This window comes from Ammospiza nelsoni, chromosome 14, assembly GCF_027579445.1.
Source record: "Ammospiza nelsoni isolate bAmmNel1 chromosome 14, bAmmNel1.pri, whole genome shotgun sequence".
Lineage (NCBI taxonomy): Eukaryota > Metazoa > Chordata > Aves > Passeriformes > Passerellidae > Ammospiza > Ammospiza nelsoni.
Genome location: NC_080646.1, coordinates 10,497,820 through 10,525,771, shown reverse-complemented (window position 1 = coordinate 10,525,771; position 27,952 = coordinate 10,497,820). Strand labels below are relative to the sequence as shown.

Sequence of the window (27,952 nt, the reverse complement as noted above, 5' to 3'; positions counted from 1 at the left end):
AACACAGCACTGGAATAAAGCCATAAATTTCTACAATCATTTTTATTAGTTATGGAAGAATCCCCACTAGTATTTACATAGTGCAAAAAAGCTGTTATTACTCCAAAAATTACGGTAGACAGAACAGTTATCCTTCATACAGCAAAAAAGAAATGGAACAAACCCCTTCATATTGTATTTTATAATGGTTTTTCTACTACTTTAACCTAAATGTTACTATAAATTTTAAGACATTGAAGATTAAACAGCTTTCCTTATTAGAATCTATTTAAAAAGTAAATTATATGAACTATTGATGAACATTTAGAACGTGGGCTGTGCCAACTGGGTTTCTACTTTCAGCATTAGCATTCATTGGTGAGGAAGTTTTGGGTCAGACATTCTCATGTTTCCTTGTTTGTGGCAGGGTGAGCTCCCTGTTCCTGGTTTCTATGGCTTGTTTCTGCTGGGTTTTGTTCTGTTAACAAATTGCCATGTCTAATTTTTAAATGGCTGACACTGAAATCATCTGAACAATTTCATTAGTTGGCACAACTTCACAAGAAATACTAAGTGACAGTTTCAGCAACAGCAGCTTTTCAAACAATAATACTTTTTTACATACATATTTAAAGTAACATTATTAAAATTTAAGCTTGTGTTAAAGAACTGGACAGAACCACATTGTGAAAGCTCCCACCCACCCATAAAGACACCTCTTAGCTTTACCAGAAGAACACCAACAAGTGCATTACTGAACATTTTCTATAATGAATTTTTAAAACACAGGTCAATACTCTCTGTCACTGTTCAGCTCCAATCCTACAACAGCCTGCACACAACTTAAGCAGATAAACAGGCCACCAGTTTAAGCCAGTGGCACTAACACTGCAAAGTATGTGTGAGCAGGATCAGGGCCTTGGCCTTAATCAGACATTGCTACTTGGTCCAACTAAGGACTGAAGTTCTTCAGAATTTTTCCCTTTTACAGATTTGTAATCCATGTTTTATTATTGACAGAGAGACTTAAGAGTATTTATATAAATAGGTTGTATACATAGCCACCTCTATCAGTGTTAAAGATCCCTACCCCTACCACAGATACATTATTTTTGATTTTACCAGATAAAGTAAGTGGTGAAATCATTTCTATAAACAATGCCTTAAGAAAAGTAGATTTGTTTCCCGAATAATTATTTTCACAACAAAAATATCTATACACCTATAACTACAGAAACATCTTTTCATGGGGACAGTAACAACCTGTATAAACTGCACACTTTTACACTGAAATAGAAACTCAACTACTTTTTTAAAAAATCATGGTATTGTAGAACATTTGTATGCTTTCTTCTTAAATTCTGCTGATAATAGAACCAAAATTACCACAGTGAGATACTCTCCTTAAGTGCTTCAAGTGGCAAGGAACTTCCCTAATTTCCGATGCAAATGGATCACTCCCAAAGCAATTGCAATTTCATTCTTACAGTTATTGCTTATTCCCAGCTTATCAAAAAGGAAGCACTAAACCCAGTTTTCTTTACTCAGTTTCAGTTTGCTCCCCTAAGGGTGATCTGCCACATTTTAAAAAGAAACTAGTTCCTTATTTGCTGGCAAATTGAGAGATAATTATAAGTGCTGTACCACTTTCAAGAACTCTATTAAACTTGTAGCAAAATTGCAGTTAAATAGTGGGCTGAATATTACAAGACTTCTTTGATATAAATGTCAGAAAACTTTAAAATGACAGTCCAAGTTCAGAAAGACATATAAAAAGATGCACCTCTGATGTTAATACTTCAAGATCAAAAGTTATTTGAATCACTGGCACTGAAAAAGCTCAAGGAGAAACTACAAACACCTTTGTTTTTTGATGTTCTGGCAAAGTTTTGCCCTCAGTGTATGCACTGATCTCACCTGTGTCGAGATGTGCTTACACATCCAAGGGCAAGTTTTGCTTGTCAGCAGTTCAAACACCTGTCATGTCCTAAAGCAAAAACTCTTAAAACATACAGACAGTAGAAATCTGCCATGGGGACAGTAAAAGGTTTAACATTCAGGAGGCATCATTCCTTAGTCCTTGTTTTCCTATGAAACGCCTGTTCTACACCTAGGAGGATTACACTAAGGAGCTAAGAACGTGACACAGCAGCCAGTTGTCACAGCAGCTCTCTACTGCTTATCTACATAGCATTTGCTATGCCTAGAGCTATCCAAGCATTATTTACATAATACACAGTTTCTATTATTCTCATTAGCATCCAAAAACCCAGGGCTAGATGACTTCTAAACCTGGAGTCTTATTTTCCCAGTGCAACTTAAAACACCAGCATCACTACTGCTACAAACATTGGTCCCATGTTCCTAAGTGTGGACTGAACACCCAACTCAGCTAATTTCAGTTTCCTGTGGTTTTCAGCCTATCCAGAGGCTTTTCATGCATTTTGATACAAGTGATCAAAAAAATTAAGTGAAATTAAAAGAAACATGTTTGCTATGAAAGTGTTATTCACGTGAGTTACTCTTTGGCTACCCCTGTGGTGAAGCTCCTGCTGCTGGCAGTTTCAGGATATCCCTTGCCAATACCAAAGATGGAAAACAGACTCCTGATGTGCAAGGTCTAGACACACACTCCATCCTCAGTCTGAAACAAATTCATCACCAGTTAATGCATTTCACTTCAGTATTCAGAACAGAACATGGAACAATTCTCTAGCAACAGGTATGTTTCAGAGAGGACATATTTTTATTTCTTTTATCTCTGCACCACTGAAATACTTCCCCAAACTACAGGGCACTTCCTCATGTCCTGGAATAACTACTTTCTTCTCTATCTAGAGGTCAACTCCTAAAGCTGTTACAACTGCAAGAGGAGACAAAGAGGTCACGTTTTCAGCAGCAGTTCTTCAGATCCATCCTGGCCAGGATCACAGCATGCAGGTGAAGGCAGAGATAGCCACCACATCATTCACACTTGCTGTTAAAGGATTATTCTTGCTTTTTGCAGTGTTATGAGGAATACAAAATGCAAAACAGCATTCCTGAGGCAAGTGACAGGAGAGAGAGGAAGTCATCAGTTTACTAAAAGCCCTGAATAGGGATTATGGTTAATGACTCACTTAGTGTGGTTTGGCAGACAGCAACTGCAGAGAGAATGGGGAATTTTTGTTTTCTTTCCTGTTTTGTTTTTTTTTTTTTTAATGCAATATTTCTACCTTGTAAAGAAAACCTGCAAAACATTAATTGCATCCCTCTGGTTTAAAGTTTTTCTGGAATCAAAGTTATTATAGCTTATTGTAACCATTTCAGCTATCAGCAGCTTTTTAATGATGCATTCACCAAGATCAACTAAAAAGCTGCATCTATCTTAGCATAAGAATCACACACAATTTCTCTACTATTTAATTCTCATTAGGATTGCAAATGGCTTTTTCTAGCTTTTCATGAAAGAGAATCAAAATTTTCTTTTTATTTCTAGATAGAATTAGAAAGTCATGGCCAAATACACTGACAGGCCTAGTATAACACCATACCACCAACATGAACTGCTGGTAATTTGTCAGTGTTAATGTAGGTTACCTGTTTGAAAATAAGCTTAAGAGTCCCAACTTCAAAGAATTTTTTTTAAACTGGTCAGTTACAAGATGTTTCCTTTTACAAAACATCAAATGAATGCTTACTGACAACTTTTCCACACAGTTTCTAATCTGGGAAATCAATACTGATTAAGAGCTAAGATAGTTTTTAAATCAAAAAAGTAACAGACAACTACAAAAATATTGTTGTGAATTAAATACAAGTATTAAATGTTTAACAGTGCAAAATGTTGAGATGAAGCATATGGAATAATGGCTGCAACCTTTACAACAGTTAGTTTTACTATAGTTTCTAAAAAGTTCCTGAGTTCCTGCTTATTTTTACGGCATGTAGATGGAATCTGTGTGTTCTTTGTTCAAAGAACTGCAGATGGTGGGTTTATGTTGAGTGTTACTTGCGTGCTTATCATTTGTCCATTCCTCCCCATCAGTGCCAGGATCAGCCTGCTCTGAGGTCTCCATTTCTTCCTCTTCACTTTGCTCAGCATTGTCTTCCTCAGCACCACTAAGGGTCTTCCCGAGCTGCAGTGTCTCCATAGTTCTCTGGGTCTCTGAAACCCAAGATTCAATTCTGCTATTAAGCTGAACTTCTACAGAAATTGGTTCATGGGCATAATCCTCATCATCATCCTCTTCCTCTTCCTCCTCCTCTTCCAGCATCCCTGGCACAAGGGTACTGGTGGTACTGGTCATGGAGGAATTCAGAAGGTCTCGGCAGCTGCCATCCAGGGATCCTGTTTCTGTACTCTGCTGTGAGCCCCATTCCAGGTTGTCATCTGGTTTCACCTCATCTTTGTCACCTGGGGTGGATTTCCCGTGATTTGTTGCTGAGGTAGTGCCAGTTGTAGCCAGAGGTGGTTGTTTATTAAGAGTGGTTTTTTCCATTTGGCCATTGCCAGCTTTTTCTGGTACTGCAGCCTTGCACACAGATTCTCTCTCATTTTCAGAGGTCTCTAGCCCATCAGATGTCTCCACCATATTTCTCCAGTTTGTTTCTACAAATTTTGAAAGAAGTTCAAGTAGGAAACATTAATTCCTTGTACATAAAAATATTTCTCCTGAGCATGCAACAACAGCCTCGATAGCAAAATGAGCCAATATTAATATTATTCTATGCTTTCTAGAAAAATTTCTACTAGAAAAAAGGAAGAAGGGAAAAGGAGAGATAACAGAAAGAGCTGTTAATAACTTTGGGTTTTTACAGTACCCTAAAGCAGACATTACAAAGTTGAAACTTTGTAAACACCAAATATAGTACTAGGAATAGTCAAAGAGGTTACTCTCAAGTATAAATTAAAAGAAGAAAATTGCCACCATCTTACGTTATTATTTAAGGATTACTTATAAAACATCTAACTCCTGAAATGAATCTAAGATACCACAAAAAAGAATTCACTAAAAAGACAACATCCTCTTTAATTCACTCTCAGAATCAAAAAAGAAGGCTTTGGACTTCTAACAAGTAGTCTCCCTTTTATATTCTTTTTCATTTGGGCTTAAGCAACTGGATAAATGAACTCCCCTTTGCTCACAGCAGAATCACTCACTGCCATCTCAAGTTTAAAAATGTAAGCTACATTAAACATGTCCTATCTTCAGAGACTTCACATTTCAGTTCCTGCTGCCCTCAGTTCTTCCTCAATCATATGATCAATTCTGTGCTATCAGTTTAAAACAGTTCAATAAAACTGGAGAAGCCACCTACACTGATGTTAGATACCTATAACACTGCTGAGGATAGAAATTGTTTCCTATATTTTTTCAGGGAAAGAATTACTTATGAAATTTACTGAAATCTAGCTGATCTCTTCTTATCCCTGGACATTGTAGAATACTGTAAATTAGGAAGAAGGATTGCATCTTTACCTGCATTTCACAACAAACATCATTTGGAAAACCCCAGCTTCTATTTCCAAAGGTAAGCTTTAAGGTACTTACCATATTCTTTCTCATTAACTTCAGAGATGGGTTCAGAAATAACACTGCAGAAGGAGATAGCACTTGCTGCAGAAGGGTTACGAGAATGGCCCATGTGATGTGGAGCCTTCTTGACGTTCTTCAAGGCTTCTTCTGCCTGTTCCTGCTCCATTGCAGCCACCATGTCCCTGTAGGCTTTCCTGGCCTCTTCAGTCAGGGATACCAGCTTATTAAACAGATCCTAAGTACAAAGGCAGTTTTATCAGCAGCAGTTCTTACTAACAGTTTTCACTTCACTTTACACCTTTCAGTCCAAGGTATACCACATATGAAGCTCAAGATTAGCACCAAATACCTCAACTTGAACTAAAAATTAGTTCCTCTCTGTATTAAGTAATAAAAACATCACTCCAGGTTTATGTAACTTTGAGGAGATGGCCATACTTTAGAATACTCGTTTTCTAACATTCTTAAGCCTTCCAGAGAATTTCATATTACAGTTTAAGTCTGTTTAAAATCTACTATGAGATTTGACCAAAGTGTTTTAGCACAGTCTCTCAGTACCATAAAACTGAATTTCAAAGAAAAGATACCATAATATAGATGAGCTCAGGGTTATTATCAAAAGTCTAATAGGTGTGCTCCAATGCCAAACCAATTCTTTACTAGATAATTGTTGACTCCAGCCACTTGTGTGATTGGAATGACTCACCTCAGCACCTGAATAGTTGAAGATGCCCACAACACTAACAGGAACCAGCTTGTTCACACAGCGGCCAAGGGCCTTGCGGCCCAGAGCAAACACAAATGGAATTTCTTGTTCCCGTGCCATGGCTATTACATTATAGAGAGCTTCATCTAGTCCACCTTGAAGAAAGCAATTTTAAATAGATATCTAGTCATTTGAAGTCATCATATGGCACAACACAATTCTCTAATCCACTTTAACTGCAATTAGCCAGTAGAACTTCAATACACACATCAGCAGCTCCTATGTCCCAGAGGATAACACACAATACATTTCAAGGGTAGTGAGTACAGATGAAGGTGATATTCTGTATTCTCTATTAGTCCTGCACACAAACCAGAGTTTCACAGGTCATTTCTTAAGAGAGCTTTGCTATTCTCCTATCTCAGGAAGCCTCTGTTTATACTTCTGTTACTGGCAAAATGCTTTGGTTGGCTAACAAACAATTCACATTCTTCTTAAGGAACCTTCCTAAAAAGCACCCAGAGTCCAGGACTCTCTGCAAGGTGTACTGACCACAGAATGAAGTAACACACAGAATAAATTTCAATTCCACAATACCTATTCTTCTTTAAGTTTTTCATCCTCATGAACAAGTTTCTTCCAGAACAGAATAAACGTGGAATGGCAATTACCCAGTTGGAGTCTGGAATGTTACATCATGCATAATAACAAATACTCCTAACCTTGCTAATTAACACACTTAATCAGCACAAGAAAACTGAAAAGAGCCAAGTGCACCACTTGTCTTTATCATTTATACCTTTTGACTGAATTTTTTCACAGTTGGGGGATATGATGACACACTTGATCTTGTTTAGTTTCATGTGTTTTGTAACCTCGCGTAACCCCATGACGAGTCTCCTCCTGGCTTTGGCTCTCGTGGGATCCTTCTGGTAAATCCGCTCCTGGAAGCTGACAAGCTCTTGCAATAGCAGAGTCACACACTCATCTATTTCTTTACTTAGAACTTGGTTACAGTATCTGTCAATTCAAAACAACATTGACGAGTGTCAGCATTGCTACTTCACAAATGCTAGCATAACCAATGTTTCACCCAGCCTTTTTGCAAATGAAAATAATTTTACTTCCTCAGAACAGTTATTTAGCTTTTACGAAAGTCACTAAAAGGATTTAGAAATCAGACTGCAAACTGTAAGTTAAAAACACATCCATAAAACATTTGTGTTTGTAGTAACATCCCTTACTTCAAGAAGCCAATCAAAAATAACATTAAAAGTACAAACAAATACTGCAATAAGTGCCACAAGCAATTTTCCTCTACTTAATTTAGTACATTACATAGATACATTAATAAAAAAGCCCTAACTCATTAAGAGGTACTATTACAGTATTTTAAGCATTCCTAAGTATTCCTTCCTTTCCCATTCAAAGCATACAGAGCCTTCCTTCAAAAAATATTTTTGCAGAGAAGACTCCCACCTTGCTTATTTCCTGTGGCAACGAAAGAACGTCTCAAGTGAGTGTTTGTTCATGTATACACACATTTGTGTGCAAACACAAGCAATCCATTTAGGGGGAAAAAATAAAATACTTGCAGAACCTTCTATTTCTGAAAGGGAAGCTTATGTTCATTAAGCTCTTAGGTCTACTAAATCTACCCACACTTGAAACACAAGGGTGACTGAAGTGCAAGCCTTGAATTTATATAAAAAAAGCAAAACTCTTACTCTCTGAATCTCTTGCTGTGAATTTTGGTTATTGCAGAAGATGCCATTGGACTGCCTATTCCAGAACTAGCAGGTGAACCTTGTGACACTGGGGTCATGCAGTATGGAGAATTCTGACTTGCTGGAGAAAGTGAAGTATCACTAGGCATACTCAGACCAGTTTCTGAAAGGCAATTTTTAAACATTACAAAATACAAATACATTTTTAATGTGAAAGAAACAGAACCACACTTCTGTTGTAAGTAAGGGAGTGTTATTGCTCCCTCACTTTGTCCCAAGTCCATTTTGGAAACACTAAGCACTATTCTTCCCTCCCCTTCTGGAGGGGTAGGGGAAAGGGGAAAAAACTGACATACATCCACCACTCAGCATGGACTGGATAAATAACCAGTATTTCAATATTCATTAAAAAATATCTTGAGCTTACTTTAGGAACTTGATAAAACAGAAGAAAAAACCTGTTTAAATGTTATTACTTCTCCCAATAATTCCTTACTATTTATATATATAAAATACTCTAACTTATTCCTAAAACATCTAGGATTTTCCCACTCTAGTCAGACAGGTCCATTCAGAAGAAAAAGTTATGAAGCAGCACATGCAGAATCCTGATAGACACCTCCTTCCCCCACTCCCACTGCGCCAAACACATTGAAGACATTGAACATTCACTGAAGCTTCTCAGTTGCTCATGCCTGCTGCTGCAAACTGACAAATCAGAAATTGCAGCTGATTGACATGTTCAACAAACTGGAAAAATCTATTTACAGTTTGCAACTTCTATATCTGGAAAACTTTGAGTGTGTTCATCATCAAAAAGTACTGTTATCAACATAGCACGGTTGACAAGAGCCCCATTTTGCTTGCTTATCAAAACTACTATCAACTCTGACATGTGGTGGGAACAGCCACTTGAGATGATAATTAAAATGCTGTATGGAGATCATGTACTGAGAACCCCAGTGTACTGAGCCTTCCACAACTGAAGGACAGCTAAGAAGAGAAACATATTTTATGTTTCTCTTCTTATGCCAATTGTGGGGCATAAGAAGAGAAACATAAAATATAAGAATAAGCAGATTAGTATAGCTGAGGGGAAGTGATGGGCATCTAGAGACAGAGACCAACCTTCCTGAGAGGCCAGCTCCTGAGACTGGTCAGCAGTCAGGTTCAAATGAGCCTCTTTCTGTTCATCAGAACCCAGAAGGCTGTGGTCAGCTGATAAACGGCCTTTCTTCTCTTCTCTCTCTTTCAAAATAATCTAGAAACAAAACCAACACCTGTCAGCATCTGAAAGTCAGATATACCTGTAAATAAAAACACCCCTTTCACTGGACATAATGTTAAGCAAGTTGTTTTGAACCCTCCTACTCATGCCAGGTTAGAAACCCTGGAAATCATTTCAAGTTTCCTCTTGGATTACAAAGACTATTTCACTGCAGCATTTTACAGATGGTATACTCAGTACTCACACACTTCTACATAAATAGTACTTCCAGTAGTTTAAGTACTTTTACAGCTTCCTTTCTGATACATAACATTCACTCATTAACAATTCCTCATCCCCATGCCTGTGAAAGAATACTTTATGCAGGCATACCAATTATTACCATTTTTAATAGCAAAAACATAAAAGCCTTGACAACAAAGAGTTCAGAAAACTTTTCTGAACAGGTGAATTCCTCTACCTCAGACCACAGGCCAGTCAGAAAAAGGCCAGCATTTTTAGGGGTCACTTTTTTCTATTTTACCTTCTGATCTCCATATATATACTCTATTCCTTCTGCACATATCTAGCTTATGACTGTGTGACTATAGATATATACAGGCAATTAATATTATTTCTAAGCTTACTCAAAAATTGTGGGTTTGCTTCAAATTCTTTACCCATCTCTATAAAAAGGAGTAAGAAAAACTAAGGTTGCCATACTAAATTACACTACAGACTAGGAATCAGCCACATGAAAAAACTATGGAAGCTTTTCCATGTGTCCTGGTGCCCGTAGTTAAAAAAAGAAAACACCCTTGCAATCTGTATTGACATACATTTTTATTAACTTCAACTGATTATGTGAATATCAAAGTTATGTTCTATGTCTAGACCCAAAGGAGAGAGCATCAATTTAACAGAACTGGAGGCAGAAGCTCATAATTCCCTTGCTCAATGCTCATGGCAAGTAGTCTTCAACTAAGAAAACAACAGAGGTTTTTTAATATTATTTTTGAAGTATGAGTGTGGCTCAAAACACTCCAAGGCTGGCACATTTTTACCTTTTTAAGTGCTGTAGGGCGTTTCAGTTTTGCAATCTCTCTCTCTTTTCCTCTCTTCACTTTTGGGGCAGTTGAATCCAAAGGATTAAGGCAACCCATAGAGGGCTGTCCCTTTGTGAAGGACTTTCTGCTGGCAGATTCTTTGGTATGAAAGGGAGCAGCACTGCCAACTAAATTCAAGATAGATATTAGTTTCACCAAAAGCCATGTCAGCTTTATTTCAACACTGTTTTCAGAATTTCCACTGATGAATTCTCTAAGTAGATTTTCCTTCCTTGGAAAAAAAGCAGCTCATAATGACAGGAAAATTACATCACCAGATATTGTTGCTTCCAGATGGTTTTAAGCTTTCTTCAAATTAGCCTCATGTTTTAGGAAACTGTGTATTCCAGGAATTATTTTAATAAATGGTAAGGGGTCTCTCTCAAATGACCACATGTAGCTTTATTAGTTAGATGATTATGGTAAGATAAATTGCAAATATTTATCCAAACGTTGATTTTCAGTTGTTAAAGACTTGAATAGTTGAGAGGACAAAACAGAGGAGAGAGAGCAGCATGTAGTTAAGTGGATCTTTTGCCAGAAAGAATAAAACAAGTGCTGTCTCCAATGGAAATGCCAACAGTTCCTCGCCGAGCTTTGTTTGATATAACCTTGCCAACTTGAATTAATGTTTGAACACTGCTGAAACTCAAAGCAGGTAAAGGAACCAACACACCAGAAAGAAAAGGGTAACTATGTGCATAATGATGGACTCCAGGCTACATACAAGAGCTTAGGAATCAGACTGGCAGGGTTATAAGTGATTACTAAAATGTCGAGTCTGCATTTGGCAAGTAGTATTAAAAAAGCTAATTTAATGTTGTGTTGATACAGACATAGGAAAAAAGCATAATTAAGCCATTGTATACATTCATGATGGAACTATAAACTAATCTGTGTATGTCTGATCTTATTTTTAAAAGAATAGTAGAAGTACATGAAGGTACAGAAAAAGAAATATGGATTCTCAGAAAAGATACTTCCAGAATTAAATAACTAAATAGACTAGGACTCCTCAGAGACTGGACAGACATCTAGGGATCAGAAGAGGAAAGAAGGGAAAGACTGCTCAGGCTTTGTAATACAAAGGCTGTGACAGCTAACAGAATTTTGAGCTACAGCACAAAAAACCCCAATACTGACCTCCATCCCAAAAAAACACAGCAGAAAGAAAAATTTCTCCACACAGGATGTAGTAAGGTTACAATTCATTGCCATTGGACATTATGCATGATAAAAGCATAAGGTAAAAACAATGGACAGCTTAAGAAACAAATTTGATTTGAGTAAGCCTTGGGTCAGGAGACCTTGAACTATAAACAGCAGAAATGGGAAGAATATCCTAGTGACATATCCCTCCACATCACTGTCAAAGGTATCCCCTCCTTCAAAGAGTATTTTATAACATCTGCAGTAGAGTTGTTCCTTTCACATATTCATTTCAGCACTGAATTACTCTCAGGACACAACTGAGTTTTGAATAGCAGATCTTCTTAAAAGCCTCAGCTCTAGATGGATTTTCACCACTGTGTACAGCAGCTCAGAGGATGATAGCACAGGCAATTTATTGAGAAATGCATTAAAAATCATCTTCCCAGGTTTTTATCACGCTTATATTCAACAGGTAAAACTTGACAGAAAGAAAAACATTTAAGATGCTCAGATCAATCACATTCATATTGGCACAAAATGCTGTCAGGCACATTAGAAATACCTGTGTATGAGAGAGGCCTGGTGTTGGTGATCTGCCGAGCTTTCATTGCTTGCTGCTGCTTTTCAAGAGCTGCTAACATGTCACCCAAATCCAGCTGAACAGGGGTCTTGCTCTTCTTCCCAGCTGCTTTTGATAAAGCCTCCTACAACAGGAACATCATATACAATAAATACAAAGAAATGGTGCCTGCAACATTCTTTACAAAGGATTACTGCTATTAGAGATTAAGAGGAGCAACAGATAACTAATCCTCCTCTTGACCAAGTGCTGGGGGTGGGCAGGGTGCTACACACTTGAAGTTTTTTCTGTTCCATGCTTATCTCTGAATACTCTTGAGCTGTTGCAAGTGCTGCAGCCAAGGCCTTCTTCTTCTGACTTTTTGCACGCTTTGGTACAGAGGTTGTAATGGGAATTGGAGTTTGGACTATATTGATTGGAGAATTCTCTGGTAAGTCATCCAACTAGAATTTTAAACAAAATGCAAAAAAGCCACAGTTAAAAGACCTTTCTCTACAGACCACCAAATATAGGGCATTTCAGAAATCAAATCACCCAAGGTTTTGATTACCAGTATGACATGCTAATTAATTACAGCTAGATGACACAAGTTAATAAGCAAGTTAATAAAACTTCTTTATATTTCATTTTCGTATGGGAAAGCTATTCTATTCAGCTCCAATGATGGCTTCAGAAGGTTTTCCAATCTGATTACTAAATAAACAATTTCCCCCTCCCCAAGATTTCACATTGGATTTGACTTTCCTGGAAAGCAGCCAGATTAAGCAGTCTATAGGCACAGTTCTGCAACAAAATATTTAAGTAGATCACATACTAAAAAAAAAAAAGTACCTTTCCAACAACTGCTTCCACAGCCTTAAAGCAGATGCAGTTTGAAACTAAAAAGTCTACAAACTGTAATTATTTTGAAAAACTGACACCATTACTAAATATCTGCAGATTTAACAATTTTAAGAGACGTCTGCATGAAAGCATCATGATGCAGCCTGGGACAGTCTGTGACACTGAGTGTTTGCTACATGTATTTTACAATCTCATTAAAAGAGAAAAATCCTGGAGTTGTGTTGTTGGGCTTTTTTAAGATGGGTTCCCTTCACCACTTATTTTAACTGGCACTTCCTTGGCATCCAAGGCTGGTAACACAGACACCCCAAGATCATCCCAATTACTGCAACATAAGTCTTGTAGCAAAGATTCCTAAAAAATTACACAAACTGAATAGTCTCAAAACACAATGCTTTGCAAAAGAAAATAAATACTTACAACTTTGGGTGAAATCTTCTGTTGGATGCTACTACTTTTGCTGCTGCCATTGTCACTATTCAGCTCTGGAAACTCATCTTCATCCTAAACAATACAGAAGTTAAAAATAAAAAGGATGGAACCAAAGTCACCTGAGAAGCATCAACTGAAACTGCTTAAAGTAGGAAAACAAATTGAATCCCTAAGTCCCACATAAACTAGAAGGGATTATGAGACACTAATAGAAAATAATGCAAAATTAAGAAAGCATTTCTGTATCCAAATAGTAATTTTAATGAAAAATTTTCTTTTTTACACCAAAATAATAAATCCTATTACAATTAGAGAGGATAAGCCAGCAAACACACCAATTTCTATTCACAAGTGAACAGAAAAAGTTAATTGAAGGCTGCTTATTTAATTTGTCAACCACAGTGTTCTGTATTACTGCACTTTCCACAACACCCAAATCCAAGTCTCTTTGTGTACACAATGCAAGGATCATCTAATAAATCCGTGACCTTGACTGTACACCTCTTGGAGCCAGATGTTTTGTAACTTCCCATTGAGAACATCACTTATTCCACACATAACTGGCATTGCTATGTGGAAAGGGTTTTCATACACCAGTACCTCAAAATACAGAGGTTCAGGGCTCTGCTCTGCCCTGCTCCCCTGGCTCGTAGCTAAAGGTTTTTCGTGTCGTTTCTGCAAACTCTGCATTCTTTCTGAAGATGTGCTGTGGTCTCTGCATCTGAAACCAGACTGAAAAACACAAATGTGATTGGCATCTTGTAATTTCAATATTTCAAGCTATGTACGTGCATGCACATAAAGCTGTCCCATCCATGCTAATCAGCAACTAGGTACAGTTTCTAGAGGATAAACTGTGCTTTGGTGTTGGGGATTTTTTTCTTTTGTGGGGCTTTCTGGTGTGGTTTTTTGGTTGTCTTTTTCTTTAAAGCCTGCAGAAAATTCTATAGACAGTACCACATTATTCCTGCCCCTCAAGACAGTTAATCTTCAGATCTGTAACTTAAATAAAAAGGTTTCTTTTGGTCAAATATGAAGAAACTCAGGAGCTGCTGGTAACTAACAGCCATGAACCCTGAGGAACTGTCTGTAACCATGATCACTCCAAAGAACTTCCTCCCACTACATAATTATTCTGCATGCAGTTACTGCCTTTTCAACACATTTTTTATGACAATGCCCATGCACACAATTCTCTAAAGGCCAGAGACAGCAGCATAGTGGTATAACTGTTCTTCTGTTTATTATGTGACAGGTTGGTGGGAACCTATGTGCAAGTGGTTGGCAAAAACCAGTGGATGACTTGAATTTCACATTTATACCTACCTGTTTCTCCAGAAAATTTCCTACAGACCTCATACCAATTTAGTTTCAACAGAAAATAGTTTCTAGGACAATTCTGCCTTGAGGTACAGTGAATTTGGCTGAGGCAGCCTCATTTAAAACTTTTTGTGCCAGCTTTGTTTTTAAATATCTAAAAGAGCTGCCACATTTAGAGCCTAAACTGTGACTGGATGAAAGAAAGTCTGGTTCTTCCTGCTCTCCCAATGCCACAAACTAACAATAGTGGCTTCCAAAGCCTCTGATTTGACAGCAGGTTATAAAAAGATTCAGAACTGCTACACTGCCAGATACAAGCATCCACAAACTTCTTTCTATAATAAACCCACCGTTACCAAACAGGAAGATTCAAGACAATTTAAGAATTCCATCTAAAAACCTAAACAGGCCAAGCTGGCTCACATATGTTTGCACAAACAGGCATGTTTATACAAAGCTCCCACTTGGAGCTCAGATTTCTTGTCTGCAATAACAGAATTCAAGCAAAAACCTATGTTCAAACACAGGCCAATGTTTCAGCTTTCTTTGTACCCCTCTGGATCACCAGCCCCAATAAAATCTCTCAAAATTAGGAAGACAACCTTCTCCATTCTCCTCACACACTAATAGCAGAAATCCTGTCCCAATTGAAGGTAGTCTCAAAGAAAGATATTCAAGCTTCAGAATAAAATAACTTTAAGTCATTAAGAAATAATAAAAAATGTTTTTAAAATGGTATGCTAATGTAAACTTTAAAAAGTTTTGAAGACAACAGGAGTTAAAACATGGGATTCTAGTTCACCAACACATCAGAATCTTTCTTTAGAAAGTTTGAGAATTTTTTTTTTTTCTGAGGTGTGAATGGGTCAAAAACTGAACTAACTTTTCCACATCCACACTATCGTCATTTCACAGGTTGCTTTATATATCCAATGTTCTTCCTAGGCAGATACAGATAAAGCACAGGCTATAGGCAGAGAACTGTTAAGGACATTAAATTTTATAGATCTATATATATGATATAGAGCTAACTTACAAAACATACCAGTTAGAAATGTGCAAATGAACAAATGTGCAACTAGACTTTATGGTTAACTTCTACACTGTTTCCATTACATAGTTTCAGAATGTTAATTTTATAATTCCCTCCAAATTCCTTATTTCTCCATATTTTAAAAAGCCCCAAATACTTCAGCTGAGAACCACTGGCAGCATACCTGTGGATTATTTCTTTGCTCAGCTTGTCTTCCACCTCTAGAAAAGGTTGGAGTTTTTTCAATCCAAGGTTTTTTTTGAGTTGCTTGGGAATTTACATTAGTCCAACCTATACCAGCTGAAAGAGAAGTGCCATCGATGAAAAACTGAATTAGTATCCAGAACATATCATGATTCATATACCACCAGAGCCAGGAACACAGTCCTGATACAAATAAAATTCTTGGGGAAAGTCTAATTCTCCTGTGACAACACTGACTTCCGCAGCTATTCTCAGATGCTGGCAGTTACCTTTGTGGAACATTCAAGCTGCCAAGAACTGATCACCACAAAGCAGTGAGAAAGGAAATCTCAGGTTCATATCCATATCTATTTCTGTTCAGTCATAAATAGCAGTCCCTGGTATCACCTACTATTTCCAGGCTAATCAAACTATTTGTTCATGGTATATGTAAAGCCTCTAAAAGGTATCAGTGCTTCTGAAATACAGAAGAACTCCCTGGCTCAGTTACTACCCAGGTATGAGGAAAAACTAAACAGGAGCACAGCTTTGTCTGAATGCTTCCACTGGAGTTTCTAGCTTTTTTTAAAACCCATTAAAGAAAGGCAGCTGTTAAGAAATTATTAGTGAGAGCTATATACTTGTTCATTCAGCAAGAAACACGTCTTAGTGGAGGTGGTTGGAAATCACAGTAAAGATGCATCCTCAGAAGTATCTGATCAGTTAGAGCAGCATGCTGAAGTAGATCAAGAGGTATGGAAAGCAAAAATACGAATGCAACCCAGCCAAATTTTAAAAAGCTCACCAGTCAAGGCAATGCTTACTTGTATTTATTGATGGTTCTACAACCTGAAAAGGAAAAAATAACAATTTTTTAGTAATTTTCATTAGTCTGTAGGCTACAAATATAGTTAAGTTACTCAGTTATGTTTACATACATTCATTGCACATGAATCTGTGTTTCTTGAAGCCATAGCTGCAGCCTGGTTATTGCCATGCTTGGGACTGCAGTAGCCACTGTCACTGTCAATGTCTGCCTCACTTGCTCCCTGCTCACTGGAGGACTCTGCAGCAGGGTGAGAGGTTCTCCTGCGCCTGCCTTTTGACTTCCAAAGCATCGTGGAGGCACTCTCAGAAAGTGACTTATTGGCTATATCTGAAGGAAAGTCTTCAAGAAACAATAAAATAAAAATAATTGGAAATTAGGAAATTCATAAGAAAATAGGAATTCATAAGAGACATCAAAAAACTACACATCATAAAAACAAATAAAAAGTCAGTCTTTGCATTAAACCAGCACTGAATTTAAATTACATCTAGGTCCCACTGTTATTGATAACAAACTCCTTCATGAGTTGGCAAAGTCTCAGCAGGAGTACCATGTCACTGCAACATTATAAGGTGACATACTGAGAAGGTATCTGCAACCATCAGCACCTTTTCTTCATTATCCTTTTGAGCTGCACAGACTTCTCTTAAAAGCTGCATCTGAATCAGGTCCACCCTCTTTTAGAAAAGATGACAACTGACACGTAGTTCTAGTTATTTCATACACCCAGAACTTAAAAATAAAATTACCTGTTTGCTGTGATGCATCAACCAACAAAACAATCTTTGATCTGTTCTCAGGACCTGATGAACTGGTCTCCTTCTGAGTGGCAACATTTTTCACTGGAGGACGTTTACTTTTTATGTGCATCTGTAGCTGCTGCTGCTGCTTTCAAGCATTGCCACAAACACAAAAAAAAAGCTGATTAAAAATGAGATATGTGCTTCCTCTGCAAAGACATTTTCTTTTTATACACTTCTACTTCTCCTATTCAAAAGCAGACTTACTTTTTGAATGACTGGTCCCCTGTTAGTGCTTCTGCTCCGCTGAGTGGACAATGGAAAGACCTGGCCTGAGGGGCTGGGACGCTCAGCGCACTCTGCAGTAACTGTACTCACAGCACTTGCTGCTTGAAAGGGTGCAGGATAGGGCGTAGGGAAAGGATGATAGAAACCCATGACCTGAGCACAGGGTGCTGGCATCAGCTGGTAGTAAGTATATTCTGTAGAAACAGGTGGCTGTGCAGATATTATAGGATAAGCAAGGTATGGTCCTGCAGGATTTGGGCTGGGTTGTTGCCATCTGATGTCATTGTTATATAATGGAAACTGCCTATTTTAAAAAAAAAGAAAACAAAAGGAAAAAGAAAATTCAGACCTTAATCATCCCTTCAAAAATAACAGCTCATTATAATAAGTTTCTAAACTCAACATATTCTTCACTAATTATGTGAAGAAAACTGGATACAGTTACACATAATACTGAACAAGCTACATAGTACCATGCCATGTTTCACCATGGCAGGACCCAAGCGGGACACCCAAACCTTTGCTTCATTCAGAGAATCAGACAAAAAAAACATCCTGACTGACCTAGATGATCCAAGAGCACAGCAGGTAACTTTGGGAGGGATTTTTACCAGACCTTCATAGCCAATAAAAAGAAAAGGCAACAAAGAATATGATAAGAGAAAAGCAAAGGGAAGAATACAGGTAAAAGACTGAAGGCAGACAAACTTCCTCCTCATACATGAAGGGTTAAATGTGGTGAACAAAAACCTTAATAGACAGCCCACAATCACCGACTCCTCTCAAGCCTGCAAGTTCAAACCCATTTAAAACCAGATCATCTTCCAGGAAGATCACAACCACTTATTACCTGTTGGATTGATTTTCCTGTACAAATGGATAGCAAGTGATCAGGTAGCTAGGGATTGGAGTTGGTTCCATGCCATTAATTCCTCCACTGTCATTAGGAAGCGCCATTGGGATCATTAGTGTTTCTGGACCCTTCTTCTGAGGAATAAATGGTTCTACTTCAGCTGACAGCTTGACATTCTTAAGAGAAAAGAAACAATGTCTTCATTAATTACAATCATTAATTGCTTGGGAAAATTTAGATTCATAAAGTTGCACGCAAAGAACCATGAACAGCAGGCAAATGGATGACAAGGCTACAGGATTTCTGCAGAAAAACAGGAGAGGTGGAAAACAGTTGGCAAGAGCTTATTGCATCCTTCCAATCAATGCAGGGTGTAATGCAGATCACTAACATTTAGCATTTGTGCTAACCTTTACAATGCAATGCAAGCACTAATTAATTTAAAAGGGACTGAAGCCCAGATCTTGCAGAGGATATATGAGTCGCAGCACAGAACGAGACCAAATTAGCACTGTATGTGGAGCACAGTTGTGTAGGCTTTCAGAAGTGAAACCAACATATGGAAGATGTAGTAATGCCTGGCCTGCTCTACAAAACTGACCACATTTCTAGGCAATTATAAAAAAGACTTTTCAGCACTAAACCATAGTTTAACTGCTAAGAGATGATGCACCACAGAAGAACCCTCCCCACACACTCTAGCTGCACAACTTGGATGCATTTTACAGTGTTAAGATTATGATTAAAAGTTTTAAACTGTGCTTTCAAAGGAAAGGACCTCCCTCAATCCTGAAGGTATCCTTAGTTTAAGATGGTTTTGCTCACATTTTTGGTTTTGTACAACATAGCTTCTTACACTCAAACAATGAAAAATGTTGTAGTCAATAAGATAACTGCAGAACCAAAGACTCCTTACACTCTATATTCCACTATAACTTACATTCAGATGAAAATAAATCTCTTTTTTGTACAAATATTTCAGTCTAATTACATATGTCTCAGATTACTACCTCATGGAGTACCAAATACTAAGAAGATTTATTCTAAAGCAGACAAGAACTCCAAACATTTTTCCTTCCATATGCCTATAAAATAATTTCAAAGGTAACACATAACCTGTATGAATACATGCTCTCATAGTAGAAAGATGAAATCCTAAATGTTTGCTGAGGACAGTCTTCTGTCCTTGGTACTGCCTCCAGAACACCAAGTGAGCTGAAACAGTTAAACGGGAGCTCTAGAAGTATCATAGCAAGTAGTCCCACACCTACTACACACTCGTCACTCCATGCCTTTGCTCTGTGTCACATCCACAATCCATCCTGAGACAGCCTTCCCACCCAATAGCTCAATCTCCAACTCCCCAAAACTTCTACTTAAATAAGATCCCATATTGGTTAGCACGGGAGTGAAAGAGGTAGGAAGGGCAAGTTCAAAAGTTCTTTGAAAAATACAGTTGTCCTGATGAAAAATATCTTTTAAACTGACCAGATACACTGTTCTTGGCAGGAAAGCTTATTTTAATGACTGTTCTGAAAATGCTTATGGCTATAGTATGGACATTATATATATATAAATATAGATGGAATAGAACATATGAAAGGATGTCCCATCCCTAGAAGTGTTAAGGCCAGCTTGGATGGGGCTTTGAGCAACCTGGTGTAGTGGAAGGTGTCCCTGTCCATGGCAGGGGTTTGAAACCAAACAATGTTTAAGGTCTGTTCCAATGTAGGGCAGTCTGATTCTATAAGCACAGATACGGGAATATCACTCCTGCTGTACAACAAGATCTGCATTACAGCAGAACAATTACCTTCATATCAATTAAATGCATTTCTTTATCATTAGTAGAGGGTGAACATTCCTTTCTTCTACAGTAACTCTTCTATTTCCTGCAGTTCCACTCAGAGGAAAAGCTGTGGGGCAGCTGCAGCAGCAGCACCGAACTTGTGCAACAAATCAAACCCAGCTCTACCCAGAGCTTCCTCTCTGGCCTCGGGCACATCCCTCAGCTGCCTCATGACTCGCCTACCCCTCTGCAGAGCTCCAAGGCATTCTCAACACAACAGAAAAACTTCTCATAATTTTTTTTTAAAGTGTTTATGTACAGTGAACACATAGTAAGTACCAGAAATGCCTACACTGAAATCCCTCCCTGAAAGTTAAGAAGGTTTTTTCCATGCTATTTCAAGACTGTGAGGCAAAAATATTTGCTTAAGAATAAATTCACTTAAGGGCTGGCCTACAACAATAAATCAGAGATATTCTGAATTGGAAGAGACCCACAAGGGTCACTGAGCCCAGCTCTGTAATGAATGGCCCATATGGAGACTGAACCCACAACCCCAGCATCATTAGCACCTGCTCTAATCAATGAGCAACCAAAACGTTAAAGGAACACACCAAGGGGGCTTCATCCCAGAACACACAGGAGTAAAACTGGCACGAGTGTTTTATAAACGTGGCATTCCTAAGGAAACACTGAAAACTGCCAAACAACTACTCCTAACCTGCTGGTCACTATCCTACCACAACATGCCAAGTGAACTTTAGCCAAGATACTAAAAATAAACTAGTACTGGCTCAGAAAAGAGTCAAAACATTCTATTTGTCATTCATATTGGGACCAGATTTCCTGTTTTAAGGATCTCTCCTATGTGGCTGTCTGCTCTTTCTCTTATTTGGGAGATTAAAGTGAAAACACAAAAATCATTCTTTATTGACAAATCTCTTGCAGAATGGTCTCATGACAGTGATTTATGTGATATTGTGCCATATCATCACTCATTATTAGGATTGTGAGAGAACAGTCTTTCACATCAGATATTAGAAACAGAGCTGCAGCTGATCCAAGCAGGAAGTGATTCCCACCTGCAAGGCTGCCATAGCAAAATATTTCTTGTCAATTCTCCAAGATAATCCCTACTCACTTTTACATCCAAAGTGGATTCAATAAAATTTGACTTATTTAAATCTGTCCAGCAAAAAAAAGCTATGTTGGAGTTTCTTGATTTTTTTGTTTATTTTAAATGTATTAAAAACCTCCAGAAGACTCAACACTCTTATAATGTAATTTTCATGATTTTAGGAAAATAATGCACATTTTTCTGCTTGATATTATCAGGTTCAAACAATTCAGAGATGCCCAGACTAGAAAGACAACTCTAATTCTTCCTTTCCTGTTGTCAGTCCCTTATACAGGTTATGATTACTACTGCTATGACAGAGCAATTATCTGATATATTTAATTATCATTTTCTGTACAGCTCAAAACAAGCTTAGCTTACCTGTAATGATAAAATAAAGATACAGCAGATCTTGTAATCATAAACACATCTGGGTGCATTAGAAAGTTAAATCCTTTTTTTGCTTACAGAACTTGGGGAGTGTCTGTTACTTAAAGGAATCAGAAGTGTGTTCCACATACCGCTCACATGCATTACACCTCAAACGCTTCTCTTGCGCAGTTCAGTCTGCACCTACAGGTTTGGTTGGTTTATGGCAGTTGGGGTTTTTTTAATCCTTTCAAGAAACTTGTTTTGGCAAAGGATTTAGGGCAAACTTCTGCTTTCAGATTTTGCATTTGTTCTGTAATGCACACACACATATATATGCCAATTCATCAAAACAGCAATTGAAAACTTAGAAGCCTCAGTACAGGTGTTTCAAAATCATTCTGCAAGCATAATACATCCAATTCCCACATCATTTATACATTTCATTAGACAACAGGGCCCCATTTTCATTTGGGGTAGAAAACAGAAAGGCAGCTCAAGTGTATTACCAACTAAACTAAATTAACTTCAACAAATTGCTTCCTTAGAGCATTTTACCAGTCTTTCAAAAATACTTCAAGAGTTCTGTGTTTCACAGGCTGTGTGTTCAGATGAGGGCAGTAAATTTACCGACCTTGAAGCAAAAAAGGGGAAACAAATGTAGTAAGTCAGGTCAGACTGCTAACCAAACCAAAACATCAACAGAATCAACTCTGCAGGGTGATTCTCCAGACATCTCAGCACATTTCACAGAAGGGCAGTGGTTTCACTGGACAAGGGAGGGAAACAAAAAAGCAACACTAAGTAATTTGTCCAAAGCTATCTTAGCAGATCTTTTCAGGACCATAGGTTTCTCAGCTAGGAGGAAATGTTGGTGAGGACAGACAGCAAAGTACCTCCTCTTTTTGATAAATGGCCTTCTTCCTTCATAGTGTAAGGAGCAAAATTGAAACAATAAAAAAACCCGCCATCAATCAATTTAGTCTCAAGTAAAGGTGCTGCTAATTTCTCATTGCACTGGACAAACAGAAGGTATCTCCTACTGAAATTTGTAATTTCTTCTAACAGGAAAGGCTCCTTTGGTGAGCTACAGAAACAATGCCAAAGAAGCAGTTTGGTGGTCGGTTTGGTTTTTTAAATACTGACATGTTTAAGACTCAGGGGAAAATGCAACCAATAACAAATGAAGTAAACTCCAGAACACAAGACAAGCTCCTTTTTGTTTCAGAAGCAAACAAGAAAATGCATAAAATAAAGTGCATGCAAATATATGTGAGCACAATTCCTCAGAGATTTCACCCACACAGTACAAGTGGAGTGCCAAGTGCACACGAACAGCACAAACAGGATCATGCCACTGGTTCCTAAGCACAGACAAGAAAGAGCTGTCAAACACAAAAAGATTTGGGAGAAGGCTGCTCACTTTCCCTAGTCCTTACAACAGAGCACTTGTGATACAAGCTTATGCTTTAATTGCTCTCACAGTACTGAGATTTATTCTAGTCTGCATCCTCTGACACAAATTAGCGCCTTGCCACTGCCATCAGCAAATGCAAGGTGGTTTGATCACACCATTTAAAAGCAAACACTGAAAACACTGCAAGACCAAACTTATTTTTGACTGCAACTTTTTCATGTTTGTTCAACCTTTCACATCACAAAACCAAACAAAGCTTTATTGAAATCAACCTTTGATAACCAAACTCAATTCTAAATATAAATTTAAGTCATGCTGAAACATCAGATTTTCAATCAGCTGCCTATTAATGGAAACACACCCCTTCAAAAGAAACCAAGATTGAGACAGAAGCCTCTTTTGTAGATACCCCTAGTTTCAATTTACAAAACGTTTTGCAGCAGCTCATTACATATTTGAGTCCAACAATTACAAGTCTTTCAAGACAGCACATATACTGAAGAGCTCCTTTGTTTCCTATATAAAAGCTACTGTAGTCATCAACAGCTGCAAAGACAGAAGATGACACAAGCAGGAACAGACTGGTAAACTTTGTCCTATAGTTATAGCACTGTACATTTAATCTTAGAAAAGTTTTTGTTCATTGTAGCCTAATATCATTCAGCATTTTCCATTAAATAGGATCTCTGTCATCCTGCTCTCAGAGGAGAATGCTTAGATATCAATCTCACCATTTACAGGGTGAGAAAATAGACACAGATGCCACATATCAGAGGGCTACAATAAAATCAGCTGGTTTACTGTCTCAAACTCTGGAAACAAGAAGTCTCATCCCAAAGTAAAATAAAAACAGAGCTCAAACTTTTGGGAATTTTTTTTAGAAAAACAATCCTGCTTCTGAATTCTGGATTTCATCATTTAAATGCCATGTTAGTAGTAAGGCAAGTCACAGTTCATCTATTTTAAGATAAACTTTGCAAATATGGAAGTCATTGTTTCTATAATTAGTTGCTTCTAAGTGGCAGATACCTCGGGAATGGTAAATATGCAGTCCAACTGGAAACACCAGCAGCAGGCCATTTAACAAAGCACAAAATTTAATCTTCCCTATTTACATTTAACATAGTCATTTCAACAGAGCACTTAAAGCAAATACACTATGAAGTGACTCTTTCCCTTTTCCCTCAGCTCGTAAAAAGGGAATTGTGCATAACTCTCTTCCCTTTCGCAGGATTAAGCATCATGTTCAGAACATATCAAAGCTAAATATTTAACATTTTTACCTATATATAGGAAACAAGCAAGTGGCACAACATGACAAGCTAGCATGTTTAAACTCAAAGCCAGACTATTCTAAGAAAAAAGGGGGGGGAAACTAAAATTTAATACTCACACAAAGCTTGTCCAAAGACACAAAAAAGCTACCAAAAGGATCCTCCTCACTTACATACTTTACAGCATTTAATAGTACAAACTTCTAAAACTCATACTATCCAAATGAAGTAGCAATATTTGAGTGCTTTGTAGATAGTGTACTAAAAGGATTAATCCAACCCATTCATGCCAATCAGTCTCCTGATCTCCACAAACTAGTCAATGGCAAATAATTTTGCACTCTTAACAGTTAAGATACTCACAGAATCACATCAGTAACACTTAAATTCAAAGAACATATTCTAAAATAAGACAACACAAAACTCACAAAATCCAAAACTGTTTGGCACTTTCAAGATTTAAAAGAAAGCAACCTACAGGAAACCAGACGTTTTCCAGTTTTCCTCAGCTGAAAAATCTGCCATGGGTAAGAAACACTGAAGGAAACTGGACAGGATAAAAGAGCACAAAACCAGATCTAGATCTACTTCTATGACAATCATATTATCAAGCCACCTGTTGAGTGGTCATGAATAGCAGAGGTAAGCAGAACAGGCTGTCTTTAAGCAATACTAAAACAAAACACAGGTCACTGATTTTGCAACTTCACCTGATTTCTCAACTGTACTAAAGGAACCAACTGTCTTAATCACAGAGCAAGACAAAAGTATAAGACTGGAAAAATCAAAGCACAGCAGTACCTTTGAAAGGGGAAGTTGTTTCTCTTTAGTTTTCTGTCATATTCTGCTTAAACAGAAAGCATCATCTGCTGAGTTTTCTCTCTTGTAGGAGAATAACCTACACTTAACAGCTGAAATGCATACACTTTTTAATGGGAAAATTTTTTTCTGGTGTAGACAGAGGTAAACTTACACACCCACTACAAAAATTACAACTACTCTTATCATAAAAAAATTGTGTTTAAGCAGCTTTACTCAATTTTCATTTATGTCAGCTGCCAAAATATCACTGAGCATATTAAAACAAGTAATATTAAAAATTAGGTAACAGAAACCTTAAAGGCAATGGAAAAGCAACATCTTTTTTATCAATTAGGTGTCCAAATGATCTTGCAACCAGAAATCTCATACTGATTCACTAAGCCAATACCACAAAACTCTGTTTACCCATCAAAAGCATTTGTGATCTTCCCTTACTCTTGAAATACCATGCTAACACAGCACAATAGTTCTAGCTGCTCATACTCCAATTCCACAGCAGTTACTCCTATAAGCACATACTGTGCCTGAGAGAGCATTCTGAGGGAAAGGAAGGAGAGAATCAGTACTGCTGACACACATTTGGAGGCTTTAATGCTCATTTATCAAATGTCATGCAGTACAGGCACAGAAAGGAGCCCAAATAAAGAAAAAATGAAATGGCTCCCAAAACTGATGCAACCTGACCAAACACTTACACTGGTAACAAATGATTACATTCAATTCTTACAGCACAAAAGGGTCAACCCCAAAGCATCTAGGAGTCTCCTAATCAAGATTACTGTACAACGAGCCGACAAAAGCAACAAGATTGTTGAATCATTTTAGAAACTAATCAGGTATTCATTATTTGTCTGCCTAGAAGCCTTACTAGGGGATAAGGAACCAACAGGACCTGATATGCTGCAAACATAATAAACAAGATGATTCCTGCTTCAGAGCTTAACTACACCTTCAAGTTAAAAAACTGCACTTAGTTAAGACAATCACTCCAAGTCAACACTTTAGACTGTAAATAACATAACAACTCTCTGTTTTCATGAACTATTTGACAGATGAAAAGAGAGTGGTTTGATAAGGACACGTGTGTGAACCTCCAGTCCTGAAGAGCTCGAACAACAAGGAATAAATATTTCACAAGTGTACTGCTGTACTAATTGCAGATGAAACAAAGGGGAAAAAAACCCACCACACCAAAATCCAAGATTTTAAAGCAAAAAGTACTACAGATTCGACTAATGTAAATCTTACAGAATAAGATCAAGTTTTCTATGTGAGAGCAAATAAAAAGCATTAAAAAAATTAAAATGATCACCACACCAAAAAGCCCAGGAAGAAAGCCACAGTGGGAGCCACACTGTAATAACACACACTGTTCACAAACTTCCTCAGATATATGTGCAGAATGAAAAGCAGTGTCTCTTTACAGAGTACATTATTAGTCATTATCTACTTTGCTACAGGAACCATAACCATACTATTAGAACCCCTGGAGACACCAAAGCTGAAAACTAGGAAACAAAGAGCTGTAAATCACCAATTTTCAACACATTCGGCTGAAACAGAAGCTTAGAAGTAATATCGGGCTCTAGCAGATGACATCATTGATTTCAGATACATCTTTTAGAACTACCTCCTGATGATGAAATGTTTTATTGCACATATGTAACAAATTATACAAATTCTTAAGTCCCTGCTTCTGTTTCTTCATACCTACACTAATAAAAGCTCATAAAAACAATGCAAACTGATTACCTCACAAAGCCAAGTTTAATACGGAAGAAAAAAATACAGCGACCTGTAGAATTAGTGAGCTACACCCACTCAGCGATGAGACCATCAGCTGTGTCCTATCACTGAAAACTTCAACCCAACCGTGACATTTGCAGCAATCAACAAGAGTGACACCTCGATTGTGCTGCTAAGTTCTCAAAGAAACCTGTTCCTTTCTCCAGAAACCAAATCTCTGCTACCGGCCAGCCAGGCTTAGCCTAAATGTCACTAACTGCGATACTTCCCTAAGCTTGAAACAAAGCCTGAAGGAACAGGGGGGCGAAGAACAGACCCGAGTTTTGAATTCCCTTGGAATTCCCAGGGCAGCCGCTCGCGGGTTCCCGGCTCCCCCGGACAGCCGGCCGGGCGCGGCCTGACGCCTCCCGCGCAGGGAGGGGACGGCGGCAGCGGGCACACACCGAGCTCCGGCTTGCAGCCCGCAGAACGCCCTGTCGGCACCTCCCGAGGGCCGCTCTCGGCCGGCGCGGGGCGGCGGCTCCTCAGGGCCGGTCCCGGTGCCCTCACGCGCGGTCCCGGCGCCCCCCGCCCCGCAGGCCGCGAGCCGCGCCCCGCCCTGCCGTGCGCTGCCCGCCGCTCGGCCGCTGCCGGGGCCGACACGGCCGGGCCCGCTCCGCTCCCCGCCCTCACCGCCGCCCCTCCCGCCGCGGCCGCTCGCGGTCCCTTCGTACCTTGTCCGCTTTGTCCATGGCTCCAGCTGCGCCGGGCGGCGGCTCTAATGAGGGCGGCGGAGGGACCGGGCCGCCTCCCCCATGGCGCTGCTTCCCCCGCCGCGCTCCGCACACGCCCGGAGCGGCGCCGGCCCCGCTCGCGGTTATCACGGGAACCGGGACCGGCTACGCCACGGCCGGGGCGGGACGGGCGGCGGGGAGGGACCAG

The 27,952-nt window shown here is 38.6% G+C and overlaps 1 protein-coding gene across 1 annotated transcript; it reads right to left on the bottom strand.

The window, feature by feature from the left end:
• Positions 1–23: 23 nt before the first annotated feature.
• On the bottom strand, positions 24–27,952 carry SECISBP2L (SECIS binding protein 2 like). Its single transcript, XM_059482531.1, has 18 exons — positions 27,745–27,952; positions 18,495–18,673; positions 17,624–17,948; positions 17,366–17,501; positions 16,726–16,955; positions 16,612–16,636; positions 15,789–15,904; positions 13,852–13,983; positions 13,240–13,323; positions 12,252–12,419; positions 11,959–12,100; positions 10,203–10,372; positions 9,060–9,192; positions 7,932–8,094; positions 7,004–7,224; positions 6,205–6,359; positions 5,514–5,733; positions 24–4,570 (listed from the first exon to the last, which is right to left on the bottom strand). Exons 1-18 carry the CDS (start codon positions 27,760–27,762, stop codon positions 3,897–3,899), a joined length of 3,291 nt encoding a protein of 1,096 aa, XP_059338514.1. The 5' UTR covers positions 27,763–27,952; the 3' UTR covers positions 24–3,896.

Coding starts and splice junctions, on each gene's coding strand:
- SECISBP2L (XM_059482531.1), bottom strand. Junction 17,502..17,623: donor GGGGACCAGTCATTCAAAAA/GTAAGTCTGCTT, acceptor GCTTGAAAGCAG/CAGCAGCAGCTACAGATGCA. Junction 15,905..16,611: donor AGAACCATCAATAAATACAA/GTAAGCATTGCC, acceptor CTTCTCTTTCAG/CTGGTATAGGTTGGACTAAT.